Source organism: Petromyzon marinus, chromosome 10 (assembly GCF_048934315.1).
Source record: "Petromyzon marinus isolate PM22_M1 ecotype Great Lakes invasive population chromosome 10, UKy_Petmar_22M1.pri1.0, whole genome shotgun sequence".
NCBI classification, from domain to species: domain Eukaryota; kingdom Metazoa; phylum Chordata; class Hyperoartia; order Petromyzontiformes; family Petromyzontidae; genus Petromyzon; species Petromyzon marinus.
Genome location: NC_133676.1, coordinates 983370 through 995912, shown reverse-complemented (window position 1 = coordinate 995912; position 12543 = coordinate 983370). Strand labels below are relative to the sequence as shown.

Sequence of the window (12543 nt, the reverse complement as noted above, 5' to 3'; positions counted from 1 at the left end):
CGTGAAGAACCAGTGGTATCTACATCTGCAGAACATGAAGAACACCAGTGACATCTACATCTGCAGAACATGAATAATCAGTGGCATTTACATCTGCAGAGCGAGCACCAGCACCCCAGCGTGTACAACAACCGCCATTCGCCACTAAGTGGCGGTGACGTCACCACGACGCTTGTGCCAGGCCATGTGCACCTTGAGGCTACGTGAAGTGTCGAACGCCCGCTGGCAGGAGGTCACGGGGCAGACCCAAGTGCCACGGGTCGACTGACTCAGATGACTGGCTGATGCACCACCTGTGCCCCCTACTGTGCCAACCTGCTGTGCTTTAGCCACCCGGCGCTCCGCTCGTTGTTGTGAGCGTCGCTGCTCCATCCTCCGTTGTTGTTGGAGGGCAACTGCCTCCAACTGCCCAGCAGCGTCCTTCACGAGCCTCCTCCACAGAGGCCGATCTTGACATCACTGGTACCAGTCATCGGCAAGTCCACTCAGCTCCACGTCCTTCTGTGCCACATCACTCCATCTCTTCTCTAGCTCGTGCCGCGCCCATTTAGCTCCCTCGATCCGGCCGAACAAAAGCTGTTTCGGCATGCGGTGGCTGGGCATGCGGGCTACATGACCCAACCAACGCAGCCTTGCCTGTCGGAGGAGCTCACCAATGGGACCGTGCCCAGATATTTCAAAGATTTGTGAGCTCCTCACACAATCCAGCCTGGTTAAACCCAGGATGGATCGTAGGCAGGCTAGCCTATATGTTTCTAACCAGCAAAGATGTTCTATTAGGGGGGTCCACGTTTCGCAAGCGTAGAGAAGGGAGGGAATAACCATAGCCGAGAAGACCTGAAGCTTAGTGCGGAGCGACAGACCAGGTAGCTTCCACACAGCGTTACGCAACCGATGAAAATATATTGCCACTTCACTGATTCGAAGTGAGACCTCTGCTGTTAAACTGGAGCCGGTCATAAGCACACTGCCCAGGTATGGGAAACTCTCCACTCTCTCCACAACTGCTCAATCACCGATTGAGAGTTGTGGGGGTGGAGTGTCCAATGGTACAAAATACCCAGGCAGGTGCTTAGTTTTGGTGGGGCTGATGGTAAGGCCCCATCTCTTAGTGGCACGCTCCAGTCTCAGCAGCAGCGTCTCCAACTCCTCCTCTGAATGAGCAGCTATTACCAAATCATCGGCATACATAACGTGGTTGAGCAATAGGGAGCCATCCCTTGACCGCACCCGGGCATCGATCAGCCCCTCATTATATCTGTACAAAATGGAGATTCCCCCGGTACAGCTATTGAAGGCTTAACGAACTACGTAGTCAAAATTGATGTTAAATAATGTGGGAGCCAGAGGACATCCCTGTCGCACCCCAACGTGTACAGGTAATGGCTCTGACTCCCGGCCACGTAGTTTTACCCGGGCCGGCTCACCATCATGAAGGTCCTTAATGATCGTGAGCAGAGGGTCAGGGACTCCAAAAGCACGAAGAACAAGGTCAATAAAGCAGAGATGTAGGTCTTGTTGGAATTCCCTACACCTCTGCTGTAGCAGACGGACAGAAAATATGGCATCTGTGCAGGACCGCCCTTTCCTGAAACCACATTGGGGCTCCGCAAGCCTCTCCTCAGCGTGCCTGGCAAGGCGATGTTGAATAATCCTTTCCAGGACCTTTCCCGGCACACTGAGGAGTGAGATGCCCCTGTAGTTGTTACAGTTTTTGCGGTCCCCCTTCTGCCAATCCTGCAGAACCCATCCAGTGGTCCAGACTGTTGTTATGATGTCATATAGGGCAGTCTGTGCACAAACGCCCCGCTCCCTCAGCATTTCGCTTGGGAGATCATCTTGCGGGGGTTCGTACCGCTTCTGACGCCAAACTGTGGGGGCTACCGTCCCCTGCCATCACCGAATTGTCGGGGCCGTTGCCCCCCGACTCCCCCGTTCCATTCATACCACTACCCCCCGGTTGTTCTGTGGGGTTCGGGTTAGCGACCTCCACCTCCTCACCACCTGGGGCCCCTGACTTTGTTGCCGACCACGTAGGCATGGCTCAATTAGTGGGGCCGCCTGCTCTACGCTTACAACGCGCTATGTTGTTCAGTGGCGGCGTGCCGCGGTGAGCGCGCTCGCAAAGTAAAACCCCGTCCCGCACGTGAACAAACAGGTACGGTGCGCCGACGTGTGATTCCCTCAGACACACGCTCTACGCGCTCAGGCAATAACAAACACGACGCTGCTACCTGCCGAGCCCCGTGCACCAATCCCACGCGAGGGAGTGGGGGGTCGGGGGTGGGAGGCCAGGGGCGTCTGCCGTGCGCGGGCTGCTGATTGGGGGGGTCACTTCGCTCCGATTTGAAGGGTCGTTTAAACAGCCGCGCGAATACGCGCACGCCAGGCACCTAGCTCGCTACCTCGCTATAAACAATCGCGCAGGCACGCGACCGCAACACAGTCACACAGGGACGTGAGTGCTAAGCACTACTGTAAACAATTGCACAGGTACGCGAGCGCTAAACACCACCGTAAACAGTCGCGTAGGCACGCGCACGCTGTACACTCCGCCTCATGGTAAACAACCGCGCATGCACGCGAACACCAAGCATGCTCTACCCTCCTCTTCACACTCCCAAAGACCACACGACACAGTTGATCCCCCTGCTAGCTATTTTATTTACCGCGAGTAACCCGTTAAACTACGCGTGATTGTGTGAGTCAGTGGATGCCAGCCTATTCCCCCTGGGCTCCTAGGCTCAATTTATCCTGCCTATCGTTCCGCTCTCTACCCTCGATTAAATAGCTCAAACTCACCGCTCACTGACTTATGCCTACGTCCACTCTGCTGCGCTGGAAGCTGTAGAAGGGCGATGCTGTGGGTCGTCTCCATAGAGGGTTGAGCCTGGCTGCATTGAAGCTCGTCACACGGACGTCTCGAACGGCTGACCCTAACACCTCGCTGCTCTCGATCTCTTGAAGAAGAACTCTCCTACTGTCTCAATCACCTGCCTTTTATCCTACCTAACACAAAAGGCATTTCCGCGGACCTTGCTTGCCCGTGCCCTTTTGTCCATTCAGATGCCTGGTTATTCTTGTCCCTTTGTTATCTAGATCCCTAATCCTGCCTATAACAAAGGCGTTCCGCTGTTCCCACACCCCGTGCCGCCCTGTCCATTCAGATGTCGGAATGCTCCTGTCCCGTTGTTATTTGGATCCGTAATCTCAACTTTATAACAAAAGGCATTCAGATGCTTCCGCACCCGTGCGGCCCTGTCCATTCAGAGGCCTGGCTATTCTTGTCCCTTTGTTATCTAGATCCCTAATCCTAGCAAAGGCATTCTGATCCGTACTCGTGCTTGTGTGTGTGCGGTTTCACTCACGGTGGCTCAACGGCCTCTGCCGTGACCACGTAACTTTAATATCAGGTCACGGCGCTGCGGTGCATGTCAGCCTCGGGGGTAGATCGCCCAATTGCCCGCCCGCAGGAAACCATGAAACTTGATCCCATTAGGGGCTTCTGGATAAAAACCTGTCGGCCAGGTGACCTTCCCTCCCGGCTCTACGTGGGGTATGCGTGCATTCATGTGGGGCGGGGGGGGAAGGGGTGGCGAGAGGCGCGCCGCGTCGGCGCTGTCACTCCCCGGTGGCGGTGTCACGGCGGTGGGCACGGCCCCGATGGAGCGGCTCCGCTGCGGCGGCACCACAGTCTCTGTGGCTGTGTGCAAGTATTCGTCTCTAAGTGTCTGTCTGAGTGTCTCTGTGTATCTGAGTGTCTGTACTTGTGACTGTTTATGTGTGTGATGATGATGCTGTTTAAGACAGTGTATACATGCACATATGTATGTTGTTCTTGTGATCATTGTGCAGCTATGGATGTTCATGGGACCCTGGAATACTTGGCTCCGAAACTGTTGCAGGGCTATAGCTTGGCCTGTGGAAAGGATATGTGGGCACTGGGCTGCACGGTGGCGGAGTTTGCGACGGGCAGGGAATTTTTCTGGTCCGACAGCCACGTGATCCCCCTCTCTTTCCTTGGAGTCGTGGGCCATGGGGGGGGGGGGGGCGGGGGGGGGGGCAGGAGGGTGGGTGGCCACTTTGTGATCTCTGAATAATGGCCGTCGTATGTTGTGTGTGGTTGTGTGTACACGTGTGCATCTTGTATGTGTGGGGGAGCGGTAGTGTAGCGGTTAGCCTGCTGTGCTAGAAACTGAGTTCGAGTCCAGCTCATGGCCAACACCAGTGACGATGATCTGAAGTGGTCATGGGCCTCCCCTAGTTCGAGTCAGTCTCAACTGAGTACCTGGTGGAGTGTGTGAAGTACCTTGGTCAACGTGGCCCGCCACCCCTGTCTTTGTGTGTTGCTGCTTTTGCTATTCAATACTAACAGCACTTGCTCCATACAGTGTGCCGAAGCTATACGGGTGACCTTTGTCTTCATATCAACCGTGTGCAGATTCTGGGGATGCCTCCAAGGTACATGGTGGATGCAGCTCCCAACAGAACGCAGTTCTTTGGTGAGTTGAAGGGTGGGGCGAGTGACGGACCGGATTCTGTTTTAGGGAGTGGCCTCGGGCTGTTATATTTTTTTGGAGGGAGCCTCTTTGTATTTTAAATTATTTGGGTGTGTGGGTGGGTAAATTAGTATGTGGGAAAGTGGGTGGTTATGTGGGTGATTAGGCGAATAGGTTGGTGAGTGGGTGGGTCGGTGTGTGGATAGGCGGATAGGTGAGTGATTGGGAAGGTGGAAGAGTGGATGGGTGGGTGGGTAATGTGAATGCGTGGGTTGATGGATCGGTCAGTAAGTGGGTAGGTGGGTGACGTGGTGGTTGGTGACTTGGTCTCTCCCGCTGTGCATGGCTCCTGCAGACCATCGGGGGAAGATGTTCTGCCCAGGCAAGAAAAGGGTGCCGGGGTGCTTCCCACTTCACAGGGTGCTCAAAAGCGATGACCCGGAGTTTGTCGAATTCATCAGCTCCTGGCCCACGAAGTTTGCTCCCCTCCATGTGATCGCGACTGCTCTCCACCAATCACCAGGAAGATGTGGAGGCGAGTGGACCTGCCAATAAGCGGTACCACCGGCGTGAAGTTAGCCCTCTGTGGAGGAGTGGGAGGTCTGTGCAAGACGCTGCTGGGCATCAGAGGACTGCCACTGCTACTGCTGCTTCCCCTGCTGCTGTGCGTTCCTGGACCTCTTGGGAGAAGGGAAGGAACATCAAAGCTCTCACCATGACTCTCTAACCACGTGGCTGCGTGTGTCCCCCATGCGTATCTCAACAGATGGGATCCGAATTGTCGCATGACGCCAGCGCAGGTGCTGGCTCATAGCTGGCTCGGGACCGTGGCCACCAGCACCACCACCAGCAAAGCCACCACCACTGCTGCTGCTGCTGGCAGTGTGAAGAGCTCTGGAGCTGCTGAGCCACGGTAAGCCACTACCTGCTTGTCTCGTGATCAAGGAAGTCTATAGGGGCATGCGGGGCCTGGGGCTAATCACAACATGTGGGCCTTTGAATCGCGGATAAATCCTCTTTCGGTCTTAATTAGAATGATGCATGTGATGTCATTACTTGTGAGACATTCCGGTGCGATAGCCTACGTGTTAAACGGAAGTAATGTCTGACACTGTGACACCGAAGCGCAGGGCCCCCAAAAGCATGGGGCCCGGTGTAGTCGCCCCCATACACCGTACCTGGGGAACGACTCTGCTCCTGTATGTGTGTTTAGTATCGATTTCTTTTTATTACTACGACTACGCTTATTTAGCCAGCACGAGCCTCACTCAGTCTCAAGACTCTTTTTCAGAGGGTCCTGCCAAGTTGTTTGCAGTACAGAACAAATTTACTGCTACTACTGCTGTGTGATCCGAATTGAGTGATTTGAAGATTAAATTTCCAACACTGGCGGGGATGTCCATCCAACACTTGTTGCACAGCGTGTGTGTGAGGCTTCCATTGCCAAACCCAAAGGAATGGAAGTGAAATTTTAATGTGCAATTTTATTGATGGACTTTGTGTTGTCTTGGTGTGGTCTGGGGCAGTTTTTTATTCAGTTTTTTTTTGCCTTGCCCAAGCTTGCTTTGAGTATTGAAAAACTGACAGGATTTGATTTATACAATTTGTATTTATATGCTTTATTTTTTTGTGACTTCCTTACACTTTGCACTCCTTTTGGTTTTGTTTTGGTGTTGTAATCTGCTCAACACCCACTCACCAATCACTCTCACGCCTGCCTACCCACCCACTGACTCTCACACCCACCCACCCACCACTCACTCTAACACTCTCCCACCCACCCACTCACTCTCACGCCCACCCACCACTCACTCTCACAACCCACCCACCACTCACTCTCACACCCACCCACTCTCACGCCCGCTCACCCACCCGCCACTCATCCTCACACTCACTCAACAATCATTCTCACACCCACCCGCCACTCATCCTCACACACACTCACTCAACACTCATTCTCACACCCACCTGGTGTTTGCGGTCGCGTGCGTATTTACCGAGCGCGTTTTACGCAGGGGGTTTACGTGGCGGCGATCGCATTAAGGGTTCGGCGTGGTGCGTAATTCTGGCGTGTGTGCAAGTAAGGCTGCGCTGCGCACTAACTCATTACCTGCGCCAGCGCTCGCGCAGCAGCCGCGCTATTTTTAGCGCGTGCACGTGGTGGGCAGCAGGTCCGGTTGTGCGCGCGCCCGCAGCCCTCGCAGCGTGAGTGGTGGTTTACGTGGGGGGTGGGAGGCAGAATAACGTGAGGCGGTGGAGAGCCAGCAACGAGCCATGTCCCACAGAGAGGATGCTGGTGCGGGGAGGCCGATGACTCGATCGGCGGCAGCCCGGCGTAAAAGAGAGGAGGTCCAAGGGGGAGAGGAGGAGGGGGGCATCAGCCCTCACACACCATCTAGCCATTTCTAGCGTAAATACGGTGCTCAGCCGCCATCTTGTGTGGGGAAGGCGCCCAACCACCAGGCGGCCACCCACCATTATTTCACGTGGAAGGTGTCCAACCGCCATCTTACGTAGGAAAGGCGCACAAACGCCCTCTTAGGTAAGGAAGACGGCAAACCGCCATTGTGCGTGGGGAAGGTGCCCAACCGCCATTTTACGTTGGGAAGGTGGCCAATCGCCATCTTAGGTAGGGACTTTGCCCAACCACCATCTTGCGTGGGGAAGCCGCACAACCGCCATTTTACGTGGGGAAGGCGCCCAACCGCCATTATGCCCACCCTAGCTGGGCATTATGAACCCACCCTAGCTGGGCATTATAACCCCACCCTTCCTGACCATTATAACCCACCTTACCTGGCCATTATAACCCCACTCTACCTGGCTATTATGACCCCACCCTACCTGACCATTATAACCCCACCCTTCCTGACCATTATAACCCACCTTACCTGGCCATTATAACCCCACCCTACCTGGACATTATGAACCCAGACCCCCACACGGCACTGACGATCGAAGGCACTAAACCCCACGAAAAAAAACGTCTGCAACGTTTTTCACATACTGGTGACTTCATATATAATTATAACAATCATATTTACAATAATAATATACAAAACTACACACGTACAATGCTATTTTAACACACACCACGTGGTAGGGTTGTAGCCTGAGATAAGGGGGGCCCTGGGTAAGCTACTGGTGAGTGTGTGGTGGGGTGAGCGTGTGGTGAGTGCAGTGAGTGGCTGTGTCCAGTCCATGTCTGGCGGCCGCTCTTCAGTCGTCTTCCACAGCTGGTCTCCACGATAGTGAGTGTGGTGAGTGGGTGTGTGTGTGTGGGGTGAGTGAGTGTGGGTGGCTGGGTGTGTGTGGGGTGACTGTGTGTGTGTGGGTGGGTGGTGCGGTGCTGCTGCTCGTGGTGGTGGTGGTTGGCACCGACTCCACCACCACCACCACCACCCCGCTACTCTGCCATGGGCTGCCCACCACACAGCAGCAGGCGGCGGAAGATCGAGGAGAGCGCCCTGCCCATATGGGCCAGACCCCTTTGCTTCTTTTTCTTCTTCTTCTCCTGCTGCTGTTGCACCTCCTCCTCCTCTTCCATCTGCTCATCCTCTTCTGTCTTCTCGTCCACTTCCATCTGCTCCTCGTCTTCTGTCTTCTCCTCCACTTCCATCTTCTCCTCTTCCTCTGTCTCATCCTCCTCCTCCGTCTGATCCTCGTTCTCCTCCTCCTCCACCTCCTCTGTCTCATCCTCATCCAGCGATGATGACAAGGATGATGATGATGGGGGCTTTTTCTCCGACTCAGCTCTGTGGAGAGAGAGGCAGCAGCACCACAGCAGCACATCATCATAATCATCGTCATGCTGGTACTACAGCCAGAGGTCGCGATCGGTCCCCACGGCCAGAAGTGGACCTGGCCAGCACAAATGAAAGCAGCTCAACCAAGTGGCTGATGTCATCATCATCATCGTCACGTGGGGATTCATAGCGGCAGACCAAATACTAAATTCATATAGATGCATCGAGACCCATACTCAGAGACCCATACAGACTCACAACGACCCATACTCAGAGACCCTGCACTGAGCATACAGAGGGAGTCTCACCGTAGATCCGCAGCTCCAAAGGCCTCGCTGGTGATGGGGGTGGCCTCGCTGGTGGCGGTTGTGGCCTCGCTGGTGATGGGGGTGGCCTCGATGGTGGTGAGGGTGGCCTCGCTGGTGGCGGTTGTGGCCTCGCTGGTGGTGGGGGTGGCCTCGATGGTGGTGGGGGTGGCCTCGCTGGTGGTGGGGGTGGCCTCGCTGGTGGTGGGGGTGGGCGTGGGCTCGCTGGTGGTGGGGGTGGCCTCGCTGGTGGTGGGGGTGGCCTCGCTGGTGGTGGGGGTGGCCTCGCTGGTGGTGGGGGTGGCCTGGATGGTGGTGGGGGTGGCCTCGATGGTGGTGGGGGTGGCCTCGATGGTGGTGGGGGTGGCCTCGACGGTGGTGGGGGTGGCCTCGACGGTGGTGGGGGTGGCCTCGACGGTGGTGGGGGTGGCCTCGACGATGGTGGGGGTGGCCTCGACGGTGGTGGGGGTGGCCTCGACGGTGGTGGGGGTGGCCTCGACGGTGGTGGGGGTGGCCTCGACGGTGGTGGGGGTGGCCTCGACGGTGGTGGGGGTGGCCTCGACGGTGGTGGGGGTGGCCTCGATGGTGGTGGGGGTGGCCTCGCTGGTGGTGGGGGTGGCCTGGATGGTGGTGGGGGTGGCCTCGATGGTGGTGGGGGTGGCCTCGATGGTGGTGGGGGTGGCCTCGATGGTGGTGGGGGTGGCCTCGATGGTGGTGGGGGTGGCCTCGATGGTGGTGGGGGTGGACTCGATGGTGGTGGGGGTGGACTCGATGGTGGTGGGGGTGGCCTCGATGGTGGTGGGGGTGGACTCGATGGTGGTGGGGGTGGACTCGATGGTGGTGGGGGTGGCCTCGATGGTGGTGGGGGTGGCCTCGATGGTGGTGGGGGTGGCCTCGATGGTGGTGGGGGTGGCCTCGATGGTGGTGGGGGTGGCCTCGATGGTGGTGGGGGTGGCCTCGATGGTGGTGGGGGTGGCCTCGATGGTGCTGGGGGTGGCCTCGATGGTGCTGGGGGTGGCCTCGATGGTGGTGGGGGTGGCCTCGATGGTGGTGGCCTCGATGGTGGTGGGGGTGGCCTCGATGGTGGTGGGGGTGGCCTCCATGGTGGTGGGGGTGGCCTCGACGGTGGTGGGGGTGGCCTCGACGGTGGTGGGGGTGGCCTCGACGGTGGTGGGGGTGGCCTCGCTGGTGGTGGGGGTGGCCTCGATGGTGGTGGGGGTGGCCTCGATGGTGGTGGGGGTGGCCTCGATGGTGGTGGGGGTGGCCTCGATGGTGGTGGGGGTGGCCTCGATGGTGGTGGGGGTGGACTCGATGGTGGTGGGGGTGGACTCGATGGTGGTGGGGGTGGCCTCGATGGTGGTGGGGGTGGCCTCGATGGTGGTGGGGGTGGCCTCGATGGTGGTGGGGGTGGCCTCGATGGTGGTGGGGGTGGCCTCGATGGTGGTGGGGGTGGCCTCGATGGTGGTGGGGGTGGCCTCGATGGTGGTGGGGGTGGCCTCGATGGTGGTGGGGGTGGCCTCGATGGTGGTTGGGGTGGCCTCGATGGTGGTGGGGGTGGCCTCGATGGTGGTGGGGGTGGCCTCGATGGTGCTGGGGGTGGCCTCGATGGTGCTGGGGGTGGCCGCGATGGTGCTGGGGGTGGCCTCGATGGTGGTGGCCTCGATGGTGGTGGGGGTGGCCTCGATGGTGGTGGCCTCGATGGTGGTGGGGGTGGCCTCCATGGTGGTGGGGGTGGCCTCCATGGTGGTGGGAGTGGCCTCGATGGTGGTGGGGGTGGACTCGATGGTGGTGGGGGTGGCCTCGATGGTGGTGGCCTCGATGGTGGTGGGGGTGGCCTCGATGGTGGTGGGGGTGGCCTCGATGGTGGTGGGGGTGGCCTCGATGGTGGTGGTCTCGTTCTGGAGCCAGCCGTGACTCAGCGCCTGCTCCGGTGTCATGCGGAGTTCTGGATCCCACCTGGGGAGGCGGGGGGGATGGAGACAGGGGAGGTGAGGATTTGACGTTCCCATCTGTACGTGTGTGTGTACGTGTGTGTGTGTAATGGACAGCGGTGGTGTTATGAACCCGGCAGAAACCCGAGTTAGATTCCTGCACACGGCCAACACCAGTGACAGCAATTATATTATCTGAACTGGTCCTAGGCCTCCCCTAGGTCGACTCAGCCTCAAATGAGTACCTAGTGTAAACATCGCCACTGGGGAGACAAAGGTGGCCGGACGTGGTGGTGCTAGCCACCCACCTCCTCTGTGTGTGCCACAGTGCCGGAGGCCTTCATAGGCGGTGCTGCTACTCGCTACTACTAACAGCACTTGCCCCTACAATCTGCTAGAGTCTACACGGGGGATCTTTGTCTGTGTATAGGCGCTGCTACTCGCTAGTACTAACAGCACTTGCCCCTACAGTCGGCTTGAGGCTACACGGGCGGTATGTGTCTGTGTTCTTACTGCAAGCAGCTGCTAATGAAGGCCACAAGCTGAGCTCCACATCCCCGCAGCACCAAATGCAGGGGGACACTTGCCGGGAGTCGTTTCCTGGCCGGGCAGTGAGGCTGGCCGGCCTCATCTGTAGGACAGAGACAGAGAGAGATATACATACACACAGAGAGGGAGATAGAGACAGAGAGATACACAGAGAGACAAACAAAGAGGAAGAGAGACAGAGAGAGAGACACATACACAGAGACAGAGAGATGGAAAGAGAGACACACAGAGAGAGGCACGCACAGTGTCACCAACCACCTACCCACCTACCCACCCACTCACCACCACACCGCTACCCCTACAACACCACCACCTCACCCCCACACCACCTCCACTACCACCTCTACGCCACCACCAAAGCACGACCACCACCTCACCACCACACCACCACCACCTCACCACCACACCGCTACCCCTACAACACCACCTCACCACCACCACCACCACACCACCACTATCCATTGCCATACCACCACCTCACCAACACCACCACACCACCTCCACTACCCCATCTACACCACCATACCACCACCACCTCACCACCACCACCACACCATCACCACCTCACCACCACACCGCTAGCCCTATACCACCACCACATGACCACTACTTCACCACCATTATTGCCACCTCTACACCACCACACCACCACTACCACCATACCACCACACTGCCACCTCTACACCACCACCACACCACCACCCCGCCACCACCACACCACCACTATCGCCACCACTAACACCTCACCACCACTACACCTCACGACCATCACACCACCACCTCACCACTATCCACTGCCACACAACCACCACACCACCACCTCACCACCTCCACTACCACCTCTACACCACCACCACCTCACCACCACCACCTCACCACCACCACCACACCATCACCACCTCACCACCACACCGCTAGCGTTACACCACCACCACCACCACCACCTTACCACCACCACCTCACCACTACCTCACCAGCACTTCACCACCACCACACCACCACCTCACCACCAACACCACACCACCATCACACCACCCTTCAACTCACCAAAGTATGCCGCTCTTTTGCGAGCTTTCTCCACCATTTCTTTTGGAGGCATGCCCAGGATCTGCGCAACCATTTCAAGACAGACACACAGAGGGACACACGCATGTTACACGAATGTTACACGCGTGTTACACACGGGGACCCATACAGAGACCCATAGAGATCCAGAGACTTATATAAAACCATAGGGACTCACAGAGACCCATATGGATCCACAGAGACCCATACGGACCGACAGAGACCCATACATAGACCCATAGAGGTCCAGAGACTCATATAAAACCATTGAGACTCAGAGGCCCACACTAAAACTGAACTATTTTGATTTCACCAGGGAAGGCCCCACTGAGCTACGTGGCTGTTTTTCATTGGCTGTACGACGAAAGACCTGAACGTGACATTATCGTTGTTGCTCAGCGCATCTAGCATCATGGGTGAGTAGGTGGGTGGGGGGAGGGTGAGTGGG

The 12543-nt window shown here is 57.3% G+C and overlaps 1 protein-coding gene across 1 annotated transcript; it reads right to left on the bottom strand.

The window, feature by feature from the left end:
• Positions 1 to 7503: 7503 nt before the first annotated feature.
• LOC142924189 (uncharacterized) lies at positions 7504 to 12245 on the bottom strand. Its single transcript, XM_076065997.1, has 4 exons — positions 12078 to 12245; positions 10995 to 11112; positions 8554 to 10506; positions 7504 to 8254 (listed from the first exon to the last, which is right to left on the bottom strand). Exons 1-4 carry the CDS (start codon positions 12148 to 12150, stop codon positions 7906 to 7908), a joined length of 2493 nt encoding a protein of 830 aa, XP_075922112.1. The 5' UTR covers positions 12151 to 12245; the 3' UTR covers positions 7504 to 7905.
• Positions 12246 to 12543: the final 298 nt, after the last annotated feature.